The sequence below is a fragment of the Scyliorhinus torazame genome, chromosome 4 (genome assembly GCF_047496885.1).
Source record: "Scyliorhinus torazame isolate Kashiwa2021f chromosome 4, sScyTor2.1, whole genome shotgun sequence".
Taxonomy (NCBI): Eukaryota; Metazoa; Chordata; class Chondrichthyes; order Carcharhiniformes; family Scyliorhinidae; genus Scyliorhinus; species Scyliorhinus torazame.
This window is the reverse complement of record NC_092710.1, coordinates 266,481,959-266,503,188: the sequence shown is the minus strand read 5'-3', so window position 1 is coordinate 266,503,188 and position 21,230 is coordinate 266,481,959. Positions and strand designations below refer to the sequence as shown.

The 21,230-nt window shown below is 48.9% G+C and overlaps 2 protein-coding genes and 3 non-coding genes across 8 annotated transcripts in view; 4 read left to right on the top strand and 1 right to left on the bottom strand.

The window, feature by feature from the left end:
- Positions 1-7,591, bottom strand: part of slc18b1 (solute carrier family 18 member B1) — a 141,641-nt gene extending 134,050 nt beyond the window's left edge. For 2 of the 3 annotated variants that reach the window (XM_072499756.1, XM_072499758.1), the window contains exon 1: positions 6,676-6,706. In XM_072499756.1, coding sequence (XP_072355857.1) covers positions 6,676-6,700 — 25 coding nt within the window. In that variant the 5' untranslated portion in view covers positions 6,701-6,706. Of the gene's footprint in view, positions 1-6,675; positions 6,707-7,438 lie in introns of those variants that run through there. The other variant, XM_072499757.1, reaches the window with a different exon arrangement.
- Positions 7,592-8,366: 775 nt separating this feature from the next.
- Positions 8,367-17,927, top strand: rps12 (ribosomal protein S12). 2 transcript variants are annotated; one of them, XM_072499755.1, is made up of 6 exons: positions 8,367-8,461; positions 8,576-8,626; positions 10,893-11,009; positions 11,934-12,036; positions 17,502-17,603; positions 17,839-17,927. In XM_072499755.1, the coding sequence occupies exons 2-6, from the start codon at positions 8,613-8,615 to the stop codon at positions 17,896-17,898; spliced, it is 396 nt and encodes a 131-aa protein (XP_072355856.1). In that variant the 5' UTR covers positions 8,367-8,461; positions 8,576-8,612; the 3' UTR covers positions 17,899-17,927. The 2 variants fall into 2 exon arrangements, with proteins under 2 accessions (XP_072355856.1, XP_072355855.1); XM_072499754.1 differs by having other exon boundaries at positions 8,430-8,626.
- LOC140415728 (small nucleolar RNA SNORD101) lies at positions 10,717-10,789 on the top strand. The gene has a single exon (XR_011944637.1). It is a non-coding gene; the product is annotated as a small nucleolar RNA SNORD101 (small nucleolar RNA).
- On the top strand, positions 17,338-17,423 carry LOC140415740 (small nucleolar RNA SNORD100). Its single transcript, XR_011944647.1, has one exon. It is a non-coding gene; the product is annotated as a small nucleolar RNA SNORD100 (small nucleolar RNA).
- Positions 17,928-18,126: 199 nt separating the features above from the next.
- Positions 18,127-18,210, top strand: LOC140415739 (small nucleolar RNA SNORD100). The gene has a single exon (XR_011944646.1). It is a non-coding gene; the product is annotated as a small nucleolar RNA SNORD100 (small nucleolar RNA).
- The last annotated feature ends 3,020 nt before the right edge of the window (positions 18,211-21,230 follow it).

Below are 21,230 nucleotides of genomic sequence, written 5' to 3'. Positions count from 1 at the left end.
CTGCTCCCCTGGATGCACCACAAACAGCTCACTCTTCCCCATGTTCAATTTATACCCTGAAAAATCCCCAAACTCCCCAAGTATCCGCATTATTTCTGGCATCCCCTACGCCGGATCCGCCACATATAGTAGCAAATCATCCGCATATAAAGATACCCGGTGTTCTTCTCCTCCCCTAAGTATTCCCCTCCATCTCTTGGAACCTCTCAGCGCTATCGCCAGGGGCTCAATCGCCAGTGCAAACAGTAATGAGGACAGAGGACATCCCTGCCTTGTCCCTCTATGGAGCCGAAAATATGCCGATCCCCGTCCATTCGTGACCACACTCGCCACTGGGGCCCTATACAATAGCTGCACCCATCTAACATACCCCTCTCCAAAACCAAATCTCCTCAACACCTCCCACAGATAATCCCATTCCACTCTATCAAATGCTTTCTCGGCATCCATCGCCACTACTATCTCCGTTTCACCCTCTGGTGGGGCCATCATCATTACCCCTAACAGCCTCCGTATATTCGTGTTCAGCTGTCTCCCCTTCACAAACCCAGTTTGGTCCTCGTGAACCACCCCCGGGACACATTCCTCTATTCTCATTGCCATTACCTTGGCCAGGACCTTGGCATCCACATTTAGGAGGGAAATTGGTCTGTAGGACCCGCATTGTAGCGGGTCCTTTTCCTTCTTTAAGAGAAGCGATATCGTTACTTCAGACATAGTCGGGGGCAGTTGTCCCCTTTCCTTTGCCTCGTTAAAGGTCCTCGTCAGTACCGGGGCGAGCAAGTCCAAATATTTTCTGTAAAATTCAACTGGGAATCCGTCCGGTCCCGGGGCCTTTCCCGTCTGCATGTTCTTAATTCCTTTCACCACTTCTTCTACCTTGATCTGTGCTCCCAGTCCCACCCTTTCCTGCTCTTCCACCTTGGGAATTTCCAGCCGATCCAAAAAATCCATCATTCTCTCCCTCCCATTCGGGGGTTGAGCTTCATATAATTTTTTATAAAATGTCTTGAACACTTCATTCACTCTCTCCGCTCCCCGCTCCATCTCTCCTTCCTCATCCCTCACTCCCCCTATTTCCCTCGCTGCTCCCCTTTTCCTCAATTGGTGTGCCAGCAATCTGCTCGCCTTCTCCCCATATTCATACTGTACACCCTGCACCTTCCTCCATTGTGCCTCTGCAGTGCCTGTAGTCAGCAAGTCAAATTCCACATGCAGCCTTTGCCTTTCCCTGTACAGTCCCTCCTCCGGTGCTTCCGCATATTGTCTGTCCACCCTCAAAAGTTCTTGCAGCAACCGCTCCCGTTCCTTACTCTCCTGCTTCCCTTTATGTGCCCTTATTGATATCAGCTCCCCCCTAACCACCGCCTTCAACGCCTCCCAGACCACTCCCACCTGAACCTCCCCATTGTCATTGAGTTCCAAGTACTTTTCAATACATCCCCTCACCCTTAGGCACACCTCCTCATCCGCCATTAGTCCCATGTCCATTCTCCAGGGTGGGCGCCCTCCTGTTTCCTCCCCTATCTCCAAGTCTACCCAGTGTGGGGCATGATCCGAAATGGCTATAGCCGTATATTCCGTTCCCCTCACCTTCGGGATCAATGCCCTACCCAACACAAAAAAGTCTATGCGCGAATAGACTTTATGGACATAGGAGAAAAACGAGAGCTCCTTACTCCTAGGTCTACTGAATCTCCACGGGTCCACACCTCCCATCTGCTCCATAAAATCCTTAAGCACCTTGGCTGCTGCCGGCCTCCTACCAGTCCTGGACTTCGACCTATCCAGCCCTGGTTCCAACACCGTGTTAAAGTCTCCCCCCATTATCAGCTTTCCCGTCTCTAGGTCCGGGATGCGTCCTAGCATTCGCCTCAAAGTTGGCATCATCCCAGTTCGGGGCATACACGTTTACCAAAACCACCATCTCTCCCTGTAATTTGCCACTCACCATCACGTATCTGCCCCCGTTATCCGCCACTATAGTCTTTGCCTCGAACATTACCCGCTTCCCCACTAATATAGCCACCCCCCCTGTTTTTCGCATCCAGCCCCGAATGGAACACCTGCCCCACCCATCCTTTGCGCAGCCTAACCTGGTCTATCAGTTTCAGGTGCGTTTCCTGTAACATAACCACATCTGCTTTAAGTTTCTTAAGGTGTGCGAGTACTCGTGCCCTCTTTAATCGGCCCGTTGAGCCCTCTCACGTTCCACGTGATCAGCCGAGTTGGGGGGCTTCCCACCCCCCCCTTGCCGGTTAGCCATCATCTTTTTCCAGCTTCTCACCCAGTTCCCACGCAGCTGTATCTCCCCCAGGCGGTGCCCCCCCGCCCATCCTCTCCCGTACCCACTCCCCCCTTTCCCCAGCAGCAGCAACCCAGTAATTCCCCCCTCCCACCCCCCCCCGCTAGACCCCCCGCTAGCATAATTACTCCCCCCATGTTGCTCCCAGAAGTCAGCAAACTCTGGCTGACCTCGGCTTCCCCCCGTGACCACGGCTCGCACCGTGCGACGCCCCCTCCTTCCTGCTTCTCTATTCCCGCCATAATTATCATAGCGCGGGAACCAAGCCCGCGCTTCTCCCTCGGCCCCGCCTCCCATGGCCAACGCCCCATCTCCTCTCCCTCCCCACCTCCCCCCATCACCACCTGTGGGAGAAAGAAAAGTTACCATACCGCAGGATTAGAACATAAAACCCCTCTTCGCCCCCCCCCATTCGCCCCACCACTTTGTCCAAACGTTCTTTTTCATAATCCACTCATTCCAGTTTTTCTTCTACAATAAAAGTCCACGCTTCATCCGCCGTCTCAAAGTAGTGGTGCCTCCCTTGATATGTGACCCACAGTCTTGCCGGTTGCAGCATTCCAAATTTTATCTTCCTTTTATGAAGTACCGCCTTGGCCCGATTAAAGCTCGCCCTCCTTCTCGCCACCTCCGCACTCCAGTCTTGATAAACGCGGATCACCGCGTTCTCCCATTTACTGCACCGAGTTTTCTTCGCCCATCTAAGGACCATTTCTCTATCCTTAAAACGGAGGAATCTCACCACTATGGCTCTGGGAGTTTCTCCTGCTCGCGATCCTCGCACCATAACTCGGTACGCTCCCTCCACCTCCAACGGACCCGTCGGGGCCTCCGCTCCCATTAACGAGTGCAGCATCGTGCTCACATATGCCCCGACGTCCGCCCCCTCCACACCTTCAGGAAGGCCAAGAATCCTCAGGTTGTTCCTCCTTGCGTTGTTTTCCAACCTCCAACCTCTCCACACATCGTTTCTGATGTGCCTCCTGTATCTCCGACTTCACCACCTGTATATCGTTCTCATTCTCGGCTGCTTTCGCCTTCACGACCCGAAGCTCCTGCTCCTGGGTCTTTTGTTCCTCCTTTAGCCCTTCGATCGCCTGTAGTATCGGGGCCAACAACTCTTTCTTCATTTCCTTTTTTATCTCCTCCACGCAGCATTTCAAGAACTCTTGTTGTTCAGGGCCCCATATGAAACTGCCACCTTCCGACGCCATCTTGGTTTTTGCTTGCCTTCCTTGCCGTTGTTCCAAAGGATCCGCTGCAATCCGGCCACTTTCCTCTCCTTTTTCCATCCGTGTCCAGGGGGAACACCCTTCTGGTTTACCGCACGGTGTTTTTAGCCGTTAAAATTGCCGTTGGGGCTCCTATCAAGAGCCCAAAAGTCCGTTCCACCGGGAGCTGCCGAAACGTGCGACTTAGCTGGTCATCGCCGCACCCGGAAGTCTCCTGAACTTTATTTTCATAAACATAGTCACGATCTGACCCATTTATGACTCCTGCCCAATAGTGATGTGGTTGATTCTTCCTTGCTCAATTAGGGATGGACAACAATAACAGTTTGGCAAGTGTCACCTATACTCTTTACCAATGCAACTTTACCCCATATTGTGCGGCTCTAAAAAGTGTCAATTCACCATATGTCTGTGTCCAATTCATTTGCCACAAATGGCAAGTGCCGAAACATGTTGGCCAACACAAATCACAAGATGCACTCCAACAACTCACCCAGACTTCTTCAGTGACCCCTCTCAGACCTGCAGCGACCACTATCATGAAGTACACCTCTCTCACACTCCTCAACCACCTCGTCCGCCAGCTCTACAGCAGACGACGCAACCTGGAAACCAAGATAGAGGCCATATTCTCAACTTGCGCTCAGGATGCAGCAGACCAGCTGCGGAACACCGCCAAACAGATGAGACAACAATACTATGCCACCTATATGCATACCAAGAACAGAAAGCTTGAGAAATTTGGCATCACCACCGGCAGCAACCAAGCCACCCCCGGTGTCACAGTAGAAAACAATACAGGGAAATCTATTGTCAACTTGTCAGACTACACCCTTCAACCAGACGAAATCGAAGTCCTCAGCAGAGGGCTTAATTTCTGCACCACCACCAAAATGGACCCCATCAGTCTCGCGGCAGACACGGAGGAATTCATCAGGCGAATGAGGCTCCGGGAATTCTTCCACAGACCCCAAGAGGCCAACAGCGAACCCAAGCAGACTACCAATGAACCGGAACAGCAGACAGAGATCTGCGGTGCGGCAACCGAAGAGGAAAGAGTCGAATTGGACCCCTCCGGAAGGCCGCTGCCTTAGACTCGACATGTATGCTCAAGCCGTCAGGAGTCGCGTCAATGCCAGATTCATCAGTCGCATTCACAAGACAACCCCAAACATCACCCAAGCACAACGCAATGCCATCCACGCTCTCAAGACCAACCACAGCATCGTCATCAAACCAGCAGACAAAGGGGGGGCCACTGTCGTACTGAACAGAACGGACTACTGCAAAGAAGTATACCGACAACTGAACAACCAAGAACACTACAGACAGTTACCCGCAGATCCGACCAAGGAACACATCCGCCAACTTAACAGACTGATCAAGACCTTGGATCCAGATCTTCAGAGCACCCTACGTGCTCTCATCCCACGTACTCCCCGCATTGGAGATCTCTACTGCCTCCCAAAAATACATAAGGCCAACACACCAGGCCGCCCTATCGTTTCAGGCAATGGGACCCTGTGTGAGAACCTCTCTGGCTACATCGAGGGCATCTTGAAACCCATCGTACAAGGTACACCCAGCTTCTGTCGCGACACGACGGACTTCCTACAGAAACTCAGCACCCATGGACCAGTTGAACCAGGAACATTCCTCGTCACAATGGACGTCTCGGCACTCTACACCAGCATCCCCCATGACGACGGCATTGCTGCAACAGCCTCAGTACTCAACACCGACAACTGCCAATCTCCAGACGCAATTCTGCAACTCATCCGCTTCATTCTGGATCACAGCGTCTTCACCTTCCACAACAAGTTCTTCATTCAGACGCACGGAACAGCCATGGGGACCAAATTCGCACCCCAATACGCCAACATCTTAATGCACAAGTTTGAACAGGACCTACTCACCGCACAGGACCTTCAACCGATGTTATACACCAGATACATCGATGACATTTTTTTCCTTTGGACACACGGCGAAGAATCACTGAAACGACTACACAATGACATTAATAAGTTCCATCCAACCATCAGACTCACCATGGACTACTCTCCAAAATCAGTTGCATTCTTGGACACACTCGTCTCCATCAAGGACGGTCACCTCAGCACTTCGCTTTACCGCAAACCCACGGATAACCTCATGATGCTCCACTTCTCCAGCTTCCACCCTAAACACATTAAAGAAGCCATCCCCTATGGACAAGCGCTCCGTATACACAGGATCTGCTCAGACGAGGAGGAGCGTAACAGACATCTACAGACGTTGAAAGATGCCCTTGTACGAACGGGATATGGCACTCGACTCAACGATCGACAGTTCCAACGCGCCACAGCGAAAAACCGGACCAACCTCCTCAGAAGACAAACATGGGACACAACCGACAGAATACCCTTCGTCGTCCAGTACTTCCCCGGAGCGGAGAAACTACGTCATCTTCTTCACAGCCTTCAACACGTCATTGATGACGATGAACATCTTGCCAAGATCATCCCCACACCCCCACTACTTGCCTTCAAACAACCGCGCAACCTCAAACGAACCATTGTTTGCAGCAAACTACCCAGTCTTCAGAACAGTGACCACGACACCACACAACCCTGTCATGGTAATCTCTGCAAGACGTGCCAGATCATCGACATGGATACCACTATTACACGTGAGAACACCACCCACCAGGTACGCGGTACATACTCGTGCGACTCGGCCAACGTTGTCTACCTCATACGCTGCAGGAAAGGATGTCCCGAAGCGTGGTACATTGGCGAGACCATGCAGACACTGCGACAACGAATGAACGGACATCGCGCAACAATCACCAGGCAGGAATGTTCCCTTCCAGTCGGGGAACACTTCAGCAGTCAAGGGCATTCAGCCTCTGATCTCCGGGTAAGCGTTCTCCAAGGCGGCCTTCAGGACCCGCGACAACGCAGAATCGCCGAGCAGAAACTTATAGCCAAGTTCCGCACACATGAGTGCGGCCTCAACCGGGACCTGGGATTCATGTCACATGACATTCATCCCCCACCATCTGGCCTGCGAAATCCTACCAACTGTCCTGGCTTGAGACAATTCACACCTCTTTAACCTGGGGTTACCCCATCTCTGGATCTGTAAAGATTTAATCACCTGCTAATGCTCGCATTCCTAGCATTGTTTGGCATCTTTGAATTTGTCTATATATGTGTTTCTGGAACAGACCTCTTCATTCACCTGAGGAAGGAGCAGCGCTCTGAAAGCTAGTGACATCGAAACAAACCTGTTGGACTTTAACCTGGTGTTGTAAGACTTTGTACTATGAAGTACAAGGGCAACAGGCACTGGAGAAAACCACCAATTGCAAATTCCCCAAGTCACACACCACCCAGACTTGGAAATATATTGCCGTTCTTTAATTAGCACTATATCCCCTCATCAAAGTCCCTCAATTACCTTCTGAACAGTGGGAGTACCTTCATTGCATGGATTTACCACTTCCTTGGGGGCAAGGGTCATAAATGGCAGCCTTAGCAACAACTTCATATTCTGTGAATTATTTGTTTTTAAATCACCCCAAAGGGGGTGGCACAGTGGTTAGCACTGCCGCCTCACAGCACCGAGGACACAGGTTCGATCCCAGCCCCCGTACACTGTCCGAGTTTGCACATTCTCCCGTGTCTGCGTGGGGTCTCACCCCCACAACCCAAAGATCTGCAGGGCTAAATTGCCCCTTAATTGGGGGTGGGGGGGGGGAAGAGAGAGAATTGGCTACTATAAATTTATATTTAAAAAAATCCCTGCCCTAAAGGCAAACAACCCTCTTTGGGATATTCATGATCTGGGGCTGTCACGGCCGGATCCGTTGCACACCCTGGTCAAGTCAACAGAGAAAAATAGCAAGTCCAGTAATTACCTTCATCCCCTTGACTTGCCATTGCAGTTTGGCGGAGGGGCAGCTGCCGACAGCGGGAGAGAGAGATGTCTCGCGACGTACAGGGTAAACCAAACTCGGTCCAGCCAGGGTCCAAACTCCGCCCGCCCAGTTTTACCCGCAATATTGCAATTTCCCAAGTATCCCCGCCCACCCCGCACTGTGTCAGCAGGTATGACAGTCCTGATTTGCGAGCATTCACTGTGTCGGTCGCATTGACTAAATCTCCCCGTCCTGCGGTTACTATCCACCCGTTAGACGCTGCGCCAGAGCCGGCAATGGGCGGCCGGTGTGGAAGTGAATGGTGTCGGTGTGTTCACAGGGGCCCTGCGCGCGGGCCGGCCGCCGAGTAAAGGCGGTGGGTTCACGTCTCCCCCGGGACTTGCTCGGGGGGGGGGGGGGGGGCAGTGCAGCACGGAGGACAAGAAGGTGCTGCTGCGCTGCCAGAGGCGTCAACATCTGGGCCAGATGTTAAACAGAAGCCCTTAAATGTCCTAAAGGCATTACAACACCAGGTTAAAGCCCAACAGGTCTGTGTTGAATCACTAGCTTTCGGAGCGCTGCTCCTTCCTCGGGTGAATGAAGACGAAGGAGCTGCGCTCCGAAAGCTAGTGATTCAACACAGACCTGTTGGGCTTTAACCTGGTGTTGTCAGACTTCTTTCTGTGCCCACCCCGGCATCTCCACATCATCAGTCCTAAAGGTGGGCATCAAATCCACCCCGGCAGAGTTATCCCCGCCTTTTCGCCCAGTGTCCACGGGAACTTTTTCTACATTGCGCCACTTTTTAAAATGCTTCATTGGCCTTTTGAGTTGGGCTGAGGCCGTGCGCGGCGCTCGGACGACACAACTCCGCCTCCCACCGGGCGGGTGGCGTGGCCGCCTCTCCTCGCGGGGCGGGCCTGCGCGCGCGCGCGCGGCGCGGGTATTAAAGCGGTGACGTCACGGCGCGCGCCCTCTCTCTCTCCGCCATCTTGTCGGCGGCTCGGATTTCTCGGGTCCGCGGTGAGTGAGGGGACAATTGGAGCCGCATCTCCGCCATCCTCAGCCCCTTCCCCCCGGGCAAACCGCCATCCCACACGGCCCAGCCTAACACTCCCCCTCTCCTTTATATTGCAGCAGGAAACCGCCCTGATCCGGCACAGCAAGCAGCACAATGGCCGAGGAATGGTGAGTGGCTTCCCCTTCCCCCAGGTCTGCCCGGATCGGGCTGGGAATCGGGGACAGCCCACCGTGGGGGAAGGGGGGAGGGCTGGGAGCAGGGCCAGGGCATGATGGGGTGGGTGGCGGTCGCGCCCGGGAGCGGGGCCTGGAAAGTAGCTGGAGTCTCAGTCATTTGCTTTAGCCAATTGATCTGAAAGGTAGAACGGGAGCGGCCTAGAAAATGAAATGGGGTAGTGAAGTTCAAATATTTGCAACCCACGAGTGAAGAAGTTTCTCCTCCAGCCCACGGTATTGAATGTTGAGCCATTAGTCTGATATTGTGCTCCAGATTCCCAAAGCAGAGGAAACTATCTGAGTCCACGTTGAGCGATCACCACCTGTTCCTAAACTTCAGAGTACAGGCCCAGTAAACGCTGCCGCTCATGGCAATATTCTCATCCCAGGAACTAGTCTGATCAACCTTTGTTGCACCGCCACATCAAAGGCACTCTTCTCTCAATGCCCGCAAAACTAAAGAGCTGGTCATTGACTTAGAAAGCAAAGTATTGTACACACCCCTATCAGCATCAACGTGGCCGAGGGGGAGATGGTTAGCAGTTTCAAATTCCATGGAGTACACATCTCCAAAAATCTGTCCTGGTCCACCCACGTTGACACTGCCACCAAGAAAGCACAACAGCGCTTACACTTCCTCAGGAAACTAAGGCAATCCGGCATGTCCACGTTAACTCTTACCAACTTTTACAGATGCACTATAGAAAGCATCCAATCTGGCTGCATCACAGCCTCGTATGGCAACTGCTCGGCCCAAGACTGCAAGAAACTTCAGAGAGTCATGAACACAGCCCGGTCCATCTCATGAACCTGCTTCCCATCCATTGACTCCATCTACACCTCACACTGCCTGGGGAAAACGGGCAGCATAATCAAACACCCCTCCCACCCAATTATTGCCAACATTATACTCCACATTATACAACACCTGCCACATTGTTGCCTATTCATTCAATCTGTCTATAACTCTGTAATCTCTGTCCTCATACCTATAATAATAACCTTTATTGTCACAAGTAGGCTTACAGTGCAATGAAGTTACTGTGAAAAGCCCCTGGTCGTCGCATTCCGGTGCCTGTACATTTGGATACACAGAGAATTCAGAATGTCCAAATCACCTAACGAGCACCTCTTTCAGGACTTGTGGGGAAACGAGCACCCGGAGGAAACCAACGCAGACATGGGGAGAACGTGCAGACTCCGCACATGCAGTGACCCAACCGGGAATGGAACCTGGCACTGAAGCCACTGTGCTACCCTAGCTTGTGTCATCACCAAATTTAGATTACTGTTTTGTCATTAAATGTAAATCGCTGACGCCCCTACCTACCAACTTGAAATATTCCATTTATCCCTACTTTATACTTCCTGTCTGTTAATCAAGATTAGCACAGGGTTAAATCGTTGGCTTTGCAAGCAGACCAAGGAAGGCCAGCAGCACGGTTCGATTCCCGTAACAGCCTCCCCGAACAGGCGCCAGAATGTGGTGACTAGGGGCTTTTCACAGTAACTTCATTTGAAGCCTACTTGTGACAATAAGTGATTTTCATTTCATTTTAGGGGCTGTTTAGCACAGGGCTAAATCGCTGGCTTTGAAGGCAGGCCAGCAGCACGGTTCGATTCCTGTAACAGCCTCCCCGAACAGGTGCCGGAATGTGGCGACTAGGGGCTTTTCACAGTAACTTCATTTGAAGCCTACTTGTGATAATAAGCGATTTTTATTTCATTCATTTCTTGGCAGATTCCTAAGAACCAGCAGGTTTTGCGGTTCATTTCCTGCACTGACTTTGTAATGATTTCTATGAAGAATTTAACTGGTCAGTGAGAAAGTGGTGGAAATATATTATTTCTAGTAGAAGTATTTATAATGGAAATATAGACATAACATACATTTAGGTGCTAGAAGCCTCACTCGATCATTATGTTCTTCCAAATATTTGGATTGGTTGCATGTCAAAACAGTTTAAAATTATGTTGCAAGATTGACCATAATTGTTCGATTTCAAGTGTCGCTGATCATTGTATTACAATTAAGCTACATGGTTGGAATGATGAATGTTTTATGTCGGATACCCCTTCACTCTTAAGAATGAGTGAAAAAAATATTCTGACAACGATGTAGCTCAAACCATTAACTTTACTTGATATTTGCCAAAATTCCAAAGGTTGAATAGGAGCAGAATTCTGTATAATATACAATTTTAACTTCTTTTGACAGCATAACTGCAGGCGGTGTCATGGATGTTAACACAGCACTTCAGGAAGTGCTTAAAACGGCATACATCCACGATGGCTTGTGTTGTGGTCTACGGGAAGCTGTCAAGGTGCTGGACAAGTGAGTATCTTTATAATTCGATAAATGAACCTTCATCGTTGACGTGCAATGGGAGAACAGTAACAATCGCTATGAACTGAACATTTGAATAATGTCTAGTGCTGTGAACTTATTGAAATCTATGATAAAGGGAAGGTTTTAATATTGAAATGAGTTTTGTTCCAGCAGGTTATTGCTAAAATTCTTTTAAAATGTACTGACTACCAAATTGCTTAAGCCACATTTTTAGTTAAAATGTCCAATTTTAAAATGGTAGGTATGAACCCAGTGTACGTCTTGTAGATCAATTTCTTATTTAAGCCTATTGTCGGTATCGTGAAATTTGGATAAGAGTGCAAGAGTGGCATGTTCAAAGTTTTTGCTGAATGGAACCGTTATATTTTGTCACAGCTACTTGGGATGTCCCTTTTGAGGGAATGGGGGGAAATATCAGGCAGGGTTTTGGCTCCGAAACATGAGCCAGTAACTCCTACTGCAATATACAATGTGACACTTGGTAGCTCTGTTCACACAAACCATTTAAGTGAAGTATTGAAGGCTGTTGCTACCATTAGAACTGGAGTTGCTGTATTGAGAAGAGCTCTGTGCTTATTGATTTTTAATGTTGAATCATATCAGGCTATCCCATTGTTGTATTAAACCTTATAACAAAACCTAATGCTCATTACTGTGCCAACACCTAAATCATGCTCCCTTAACTTAGCAAGGGACCAATCTTGAACTTACCGCTATACTGTCCTGTCTCAAGAACAGCCCAAGTGCTGGTGACCTATTCTTTATGTAGATAGCATTACACGTAAGTTTTTGAATAACATTCATTACTTTACATTGATATTAATGGTCATATTCATTGGAGCAGATTGGCGTTTGTATTTGTATATGCCAAAAATAGTTCAATGTAATCTGATTTCTTATTACTTCTAGACGACAAGCTCACTTGTGTGTCCTGGCAGGCAATTGTGATGAGGCACAGTATGTTAAGTTGGTAGAGGCACTCTGTGCAGAGCATCAGATCAACCTGATTAAGGTGAGCATCAGTGCCCTGAACAAATAACTTCTGGTACTTTAATAACCATCATGTATTCCATTATCTTTTTTTTAAATTTGTTTTTATTCAAAATTTTTCAATAATTTTTACAAACCACTACAAAAAGTAAAACAACGAAAAGAAAACATAGCAATAAAACAGAAAACAACTTAACCATTTAACAAAACAAGGTGGGGTATCTGCCCTTTAGCACTGGGCTAAATCGCTGGCTTTGAAAGTAGACCAAGGCAGGCCAGCAGCACGGTTCAATTCCCGTAACATCCTCCCCAAACAGGCGCCAGAATGTGGCGACTAGGGGCTTTTCACAGTAACTTCATTTGAAGCCTACTTGTGAAAATAAGCGCTTTTCATTTCATTACAAACTAAATCCATCCACTGCCCAAACCCCCCACCCCGTTTTGCTGCTGCTGACCTCCACCGAACGTTCCGCGAGAAAGTCAAGGAACGGTTGCCACCGCCTGGAGAACCCCTGCAAACTTTATCCTCTCCAACCTGAGAAATCCCGCCACGTCACTGACCCAAGCCTCTACGCTTAGGGGTTTCTCGTCACTCCACATTAACAAGAGCCTTCTCCGGGCTACCAAGGAGGCAAAGGCCAGAACTCCGGCCTCTTTCGACTCCTGAACTCTTGGATCTGGTACCCCGAATATCGCTATCCCCCAGCTCTGTTTTACCCGAGTATCCAAGACCTTGGATATAGCCTTTCCAAAATCCTGTAAGTGCCAGGCATGCCCAGGACATACGGACATGATTTGCTGGGCTCCCTGCGCACCTCACACAGCTGTCCTCCACCCCAAAGAACCAAGATGAGGAATTGACCCTGCCCAGGGCGTCAGCCCACAGGCTCTCATCCAGCTCCTCCTCCCACTTGCCCTTCAGCTCCTCCGCCGAGGCCTCCTGCAGCTCCTGATATATTTCCGATATCTTGCCATCCCCTACCCACACGCCCGAGACCACCCTGTCCTGTATCCTCCGGGCAGGCAGCAGCGGGAATTCACCCACCTGCTTTTTCACGAACGCCCAAACCTGCATGTACCTCCAGGTATTCCCCGGGGGTAGCCCTCCGTTTCTCCAGCGCCCTCAGACTAGCAAAAGTCCCATCAATGAACAAGTCCCCCATCCTTTTGACACCTGCCCTGTGCCAACTTAGGTACCCCCCCGTCTATTCTACCCGGAACGAACCTGTGATTCCGTATCGGGGCCCAGACTGAAGCCTCCCCCCTGTGCCGTCTCCACTGCCCCCAGATCCTCAATGTTGCCGCCGCCGCCACCAGGCTCGTAGTATACCGCGTCGGCGATGCGGCAACGGCGCCGTTATCAGTGTCCCCAAGCTAGTATCTTTACAAGACGCCGCATCCAACTGTTTCCGCGCCGCCCCCTCTCCCTCCATTACCCATTTCCGAATCATGGATATATTCGCTGCCCAGTAATAGCTGCAAACGTTTGACAGCCCCCCCCCCCGGACTGCGCTCCAAGAACAGTCTCTTATCATGCGGGGTCCTGTTTGCCCACACAAATCCCGTAATAATACTATTTACCCGCATGAAAAAGGACTTGGGGGTGAGAATGGGAAGGAACTGGAAGGCGAACAAGAACCTGGGGAGGACCGTCATCTTTACGGACTGCACCCTGCCCGCCAGGGAAAGCGGCAGCATGTCCCACCTCTTAAAGTCCTCCTCCATCTGATCCACCAGCCGTGCTAAATTGAGCTTGTGCAGGACCCCCCCAGCTCTTAGCCACCTGAATGCCCAAGTAGCGAAAGCTCCTCTACACCATCTTTAGCGGTAGCTCTTCCAGGCCCATCGCATGTATCACAAAAAGCTCGCTTTTTCCAACATTCAGCTTATACCCCGAAAAGTCTAAAATCCCTAAGAATCTGCATGACCTCCCCCATCCCCTCCACCGGGTCCGCAATGTACAGGAGCAGGTCATCCGCATACAGTGAAACGCTATGCCCCCCTCTCCCTCCCAAAACCAACCCCCTCCAGTTTCTGGACTTCCTCAACGCCATGGCCAACGACTCGATCGCCAGGGCAAATAGCAGTCCCTCGATGTAATCTAAAGTACTCCGACGGCAGCCGGTTCGTCGACACACTCGATACCGGGGCCTGATACAACAATTTGACCCACTCTATAAATTCCTCTCCAACCCCAAATCTGCCTAACACTTCCCACAGGTACTCCCACTACACCCGATCGAAGGCTTTCTCCGCGTCCATTGCCGCTACCACTTCTGCATCCCCCCCCTTCCAAGGGCATCATGATCACATTCAGGAGCCTCCGCACATTCGTATTCAACTGCCTGCCCTTCACAAACCCCGTCTGATTCTCATTGATCACTCCCGGGACTCAGTCCTCAATCCTAGTGGCCAAAATCTTGGCCAACAGCTTGGCATCCACATTAAGGAGTGAAATCGGCCTATAGGAGCCACATTGCAACGGGTCCTTATCTCACTTGAGGATAAGCGAGATCAGAGCCTGCGACATCGTCAGGGGAAGGGTTCCCTTTTCCTTAGCCTCATTGAAATTCCTCAACAACAGCAGACTCAGCAGCTCTGAGAATTTCCTATAAAACTACAGGATACCCATCCGGTCCCTGGGCCTTGCCCGCCTGCATACCCCTTAACCAGTTCCTCCATCTCAATCGGGGCCCCCAATTCCTCTACTCGCCCCTCCACTTGTGGAAACCTCAGTCGGTCCAGGAACTGCCCCCCCCCCCCCCCCCACCCAGGGGTTCTGACTCGTACAATTTGCCATAAAAGTCCTTGAAGACCTCGTTAATCCTTGCCGAGCTCAGCACCGTGTTACCCCCCCCCGCATCACTAATTCCCCCAATCTCCCTGGCCGCCTCTCCCGCAGCTGATGTGTCAGCATCCCACTTGCCTTCTCCCCATACTCGTACCCTGTACCTTCCTCAACTGAGCCTCTGCCTTCCCCGTGGTAAGCAAGTCAAACTCCGCCTGCAGGCTCCGGCGCTCCTTCAACAACCCCTCGGGGGATTCCGCATACCTCCTGTCCACCCTAAGTATGTCCCCCACCAATCTCTCCATCCTATCCCTCTTCTCTCTGTGGGCCCTGACTGAAATTAGCTCCCCTCTGACAACTGCCTTCAGCGCCTCCCAGACCGCACTCACCGAAACCTCCCCATTATCATTGGTCTCCACATAGCTTTGTATACACCTCCGAACCCGCCCACAGACTACCTCGTCCGCCAGTAGTCCCACGTCCATTCTCCACAGAGGGCGTTGGCCTCCCCCAGTCCCAACTCCACCCAGTGCGGGGCATGGTCCGAGCGCAATAGCCGAATACTCCACCCCCTCCACTCTCGGGATTAGCCACTCAACATCCACTTCACGAACCCTGCATCGTCCCAGTTCGGAGCATACACATTCACTAGCACCACCCGGGCCCCCTGCAACCTTCCACTCACCATAACATATCGACCCCATTTATCTGCCACAATACCCGCTGCCTCAAATGCCACCCGCTTGCTCATCAAAATTGCGACCCCCCCCCCCCACCCCTGTTCTTCGCATCCAGCCTGGAGTGGAAAACCTGCCCCACCCATCCTTTCCTCAGCCTGGTTTGATCCGCGATCTTCAGGTGCGTTTCTTGTACCATGGCTACGTCTGCCTTTAGCCCCTTTCTTTAAGTGCGAAACACACTGGCCCTCTTGACCGGCCCATTCAGACCTCTCACGTTCCACATGATCAGCCTGGTCGGGGGGCTACCCCCCGGCCGACTTGCCATCTTTTTTAGGCCAGCCACGTGCCCGCGCCTCCCGCACCCTCCAGTCCCCGGGCAGAGGCTCCCCGTCCCGAATCTCCCCTTTAACATCGATTCCCCCTCAGTCAGCACAGCAGCATCCCAGCCCCCCCCCCCCCCCCCCCCCCAGTTAAGCTTCCGCTTAACCCCCCTCCCCCCATTGCACTCCCGTAAGTCAGCTACTCATGCTGACCCCGGCCGCTCCCGCCTCCACCTCCAATCCCCCTCCTGTGGGCTCCCCTTACAAATCTCCAAACCCCCCCCCACTTTATTTTGTTCATTAACTATCTTATGAAGCACCAAGATCAGCTCCCAAATTCCCCAATCTTTCCTCGTATCATACCTAACTTGCACATGTTCGGACTGTGGGAGGAAACCGGAGCACCCGAAAAATACTTGCAGACACTGGAGGAATGTATAAATTCCACACAGTCACCCAAGGTCTGCAATGAACCCAGGTCCCTGATGCTGTGAAGCAGCAGTGCTAACCTATATGGCACTTCACCCTAATAACCTGGTTGGCACGGTAGTCCAGTGGTTAGCATTGTTGCTTCACAGCACCAGGATCCCAGGTTTGATTCCCGGCTTGGGTTACTGTCTGTGGAGTCTGCACATTCTCCCTGTGCCTGCGTGGGTTTCCTCCGGGGCTCCGGTTTCCTCCCACAAGTCCCGAAAGACGTCCTTGCTAGGTAATTTGGACATTCTGAATTCTCCCTCTGTACCCGAACAGGTGCCGCAATTTGGCGACTAGGGGCTTTTCACAGTAACATCATTGCAGTGTTAATGTAAGCCTACTTGTGGCAATAAAGATTATTATTATAATATAGTAAGTACGATTTGCCATGATTGAATTCAATCCTGTTTTCGCATGACACCTGTGCAGCTCCACTATGAATGTAGCAATCAGGCATGGGATAGAATGTATGTTCCCTAGCAACATCGCTAAAGTTAACTGTTAACCTAACTAAGGTCAGCTTTCTGCACACACAAGGCAGATTAAACCTGGGACTTTCTGAGCCTGTTGGTTTAAGCTACTGAATGTACAAACTGGGCTGATTTGATGAGTTAATTTAATGCAGGAATACATTGAGATTAATAGCATCTGGGATTCTGAGAATTGACCACGTACATGGTAGGGAAACCTAAAACGGTGGCACATTTCCTCCTTGAGGCTTCATTTGTTTCAAAGAGTTTAAGCAGCCAATAGTTGAACTACTGTATATACACCAGGAAGGTCTGCCATTTGACATCAAATCTCTGTTGAGCCACCCAATCTTGGCTGGAAGAAGGGAAAACTTTATGGTGGTATTGCTCACTTAACTAGCCAGTTAGTGTTGAGTGGTGAAGCTCTATTTAATAACGGTGGCTTGAACATGGAGTGAGTCACTACCTTGTACAGAGGGGATAGAGTTGCCCTGATGAAATATTTAACTCAAAAATTAAAAATGAATGATTGTAGCTATTATTATCTATGTATACTTATCCTGTGTTTGATATGGAATGGAATAGCAGTACTGTATCTGTGATGACCACTTGGCTCCCTCAACAGAAATCAAATGAAGAAAATGCCTGAATTGTTACCCAAACATGTCTGAGATGCAGTACTTGTCTTATCAAATGTTGGTGAAACCTGATGGCTGTTATAAGACATTGTATAACTGTCTTTTTCTGCACTAAAGGTTGATGACAACAAAAAACTTGGTGAATGGGTAGGCCTGTGCAAAATAGACAGAGAAGGAAAACCTCGCAAGGTTGTAGGCTGCAGCTGTGTTGTTGTCAAGGTGAGTTATTTACATCAGTAAATGAGGCTAATTTCTAAAAACTATTGGTTGTAGTCCTATTGGACATATATATGAAACTATGTATTTTTTATATATACATACATATTTTAATGTATTAAACTTGAACTAAATGAAAGAAAGGCTATCCATTCATAAGGCATTGCCTCTGTTGCAAGTTTGAGATCATGTTATAAAATTAATCTAACACAAGTGAACAAATGTTCTTTCTTTTTAGGATTATGGCAAAGACTCACAAGCCAAGGATGTCATTGACAACTATTTCAGAGGAAAGTGATGTGTTTCATAAATAAAATCAAAAATTAATTTTATGACTCTATTTTTGTCCACGTGTGAGATGGATTATGCTGTTAGCAGTATGGGTCTTAGCAAGCTACTTTCAGAAAATAAGATGCTACAGTTGTAGCATTGTTGAGAATATTCCTTGTTAGTGGACAATCACTTCAGTTGCAAAAATTGCCATTTGGACTAATCTGAAATACTGTCAATAGTGAGTAACCATTACTGTATCTATGATGATCACTTGGCTCCCTCTGCTGACAAAGTGAGGAAGAATGCCAGATCCGTTACCCAAAGTTTCTGAGATACAGTACAGGTTAATATTGGCTAAACTGAAGAGAATGCTGTTTAATAGTTCTTTGTGTACAGTGGGCATGCATATAATTATAAAAGTTTTCACAAAGCAGTGGAGTCTAAGAACTTAAATAGGATTAGATATTGTCGTTGGACTAGTAATCCAGAGATCCTCTGGAGACCTGGGATGAAATTTGAATTCAGTAAAGATCTGAAGCCATTGTCGTAAGGGCCCATGTGATTTGCTTATATCCTTTAAGGGAAGGAAATCTGTTGGCCTACATGGTATTTTAAAATTGTGGTTTTGCATCAGAGACAAAAACGTTTGCAATCAATTTAGAGGTGATTACCATATCTCCCATACTACAAACGCTGTCTTGAAAGATAACTAATGGTAACAAAATGGCTTAAGTGATTAAGGCCAAGTCTCTGAAAGGAAGTCTTTATGCTGTGCTTTAATTCTCAAAACTGCTGGGTTCATACGGAGGTGGAAACCATCATATGTTTAAAAAACATTGCAAACAATCCATTGTGGCACTGGCGAAGAGTTGAATGCAATAATATGTCCGTTTATGGGCACGATATAATGGCCTTGTTGCGCCCAACTTGGTGGCGTGATGAGGCCGTTTAATCTCGCGAGATTCACGCGGCTCTAAACAGAGAGTTGGCAAGATACAGATGAACATAATTAAGTGGCCATGATGTGGAAATGCCGGCTTTGGATGGGGTTGGGCACATTAAGAGATCTTACAACACCAGGTTAAAGTCCCAACAGGTTTGTTTCGAATCACTAGCTTTCAGAACGCAGCTCCTTCCTCATTCACCTGAGGAAGAAGCTGCACTCCAAAAGCTAGTGATTCGAAACAAACCTGGTGTTGTAAGACTTATTACTATAATTAAGTGGGCCATTAGACTCATTGAAAATATGTGCGTCGTATTCTCCCAGGGCCTTGGAGCTAACGGCCATGCTTGGGAGTCCTTGCCATTTGGCACTGGTTTCCACAAATGTGGACCAGGTGTAACAGCATGGTGGGAGGGGGGGGGGGGGGGTCATTGGAGCCCCCTCGGGTGGTCAGGCTCTGAGCAGGGTGGAATTCCTGCACTCCTGACAGCTGGGCATGTCCGGGTGGCTCTACCAGGCTGGCAGGGGGCATTGCCAGATTGCCCATGGCGGTGATCTTGTGTGCGGGCACATTGTCCTTTTGTGTTGTACAAGAGGGTCCTGTAAGAGGTAAACTTGAGGGCAGGTTTGATAGATTGGGGTGGCATTTAAAAATGTCATCCCAATCTGCGATTACTCTGAGCTGAGTTAATTAGTGCAGAAAATGATGCGATGCAAGTGTAGCCTTAAGGGCAGCACGGTGGTGTAGTGGCTAGCATTGCTGCCTCATGGCGCTGAGGTCCCAGGTTTGATCCCAGCTCTGGGTCACTGTCCGTGTGAAGTTTGCACATTCTGTGTCTCTGGGTTTCGCCCCCACAACCCAACGATGTGCAGGTTAGGTGGATTGGCCATGCTAAATTGCTCCTCAATTTGGAAGAAATGAATTGGGTACTATGAATTTTTTTTAAAAGTGTGGCCTTGGAGGGGCATTCTCCGTCGAAGGCCAAAAAACCGGCAAAGTGCTGTTAAATAGTGGTGTCTACAGCGCCACGAAACACTGCTAAACGGGCCTCTGCTGCTGTCTGTTAAATCACACCCCATATCTGTTCATTTTGAAATTTAAAATCTCAATGACCAATATGCATTTAGTAATCCAAAGGTTTTGTAATGAATGTTAGAAAAAAAAGCAGCTGTTTTGTGTCCCTGGTAGCCCGGTGAAGGATCCTACTAATGTGGAGGGATGAGAAGCCCCCAAGCGTGGAAGCTTAGATTAACGATATGGCAGGGTTCATCAAGCTAGAAAGGATAAAGTTTGCCTTGCGAGAGTCTGTGCAGCCGTTCCTAGACTTTCTCGCGGAACGTTAGGTGGCGGTCAACAGCAACCCGTGGGGGGGGGGGTTTGGTTTTTCTGTTTTTAAGTTACAGTGAGGCGTTTTTCCTTATTGCCGTGTTTATTTGTTAAATGGGGGTTATTATATTTTGTTGGAAATTGTTTTGTGCTTTATTCTTTTTTTCTGGTTGGAGTGTTTTGTTGAAAATTTGAATAAATATATTTTTTTTAAAAAGAAAAAAAGCAGCTGTTAGCACAAAGTTAACTGCTGCTTGTTTGGGTAGTGTTATGGGCCAGGAATTAGAGAATCCCAAAGTGTATCATGGAGTTCACCTGACCCACAACCTTTAATAGATTGTGGTATGGGGAGCACACGGCCCACTCTCTAGGTGTGGTACAGCAGAAATAAGAAGTATTTTTAAAAACAAAACAATGTTTATTCTATGAACTCAAGTTAACCTTTTTAAAACAAACAGTGAATATCTTAGCAACCATTAATTCAAAGATAACCCCCCAAAGAATACAACACTAATCCTTTAAGCTGTCCTTTTAACATGCAAAAGACTTAACGGCCTTTAAACCGAAGCACATCAGGGTTTACATTCAGTACTGAAAACATTTAAATTTCTGAATTCACCAAATGATCAAGAGATAGTCCTTCACGGCAGAGATCAACAGTACAGCTGCTTTGGCTGACTTCAGCTGCAACACACACTGAAACGAAACCAAAAAGACAGACACACCCAAGCTTTTCTCAAAGTGAAACTAAAAAGCAGAACCAGAGCTCAGCTTCACCCACACTCTGACACCACTGCAGTAACATGAGCAGCTAACCATTTCTTAAAAGTGACATTCTCATGACAGTAGGGTGAAGGCAAAGAAACTGGTGTGCAAATTCAATACTTTACATAATTTTTTAAAAAGCTGATCAAAAAGTCAAACTACTTAAAAAACATGTTTTACTGCTTAGCCAAATTTGAAAGAAACCGTAAATCATGCTTTTAAGTCGGTGCATATGTTTTGAAACGTTTAAATTGGATTTCTGCAAGGTTTTACACGTCCTTGTATATTTGGGAACAAACTGTAGAGCCCTTTCACAGCTGTC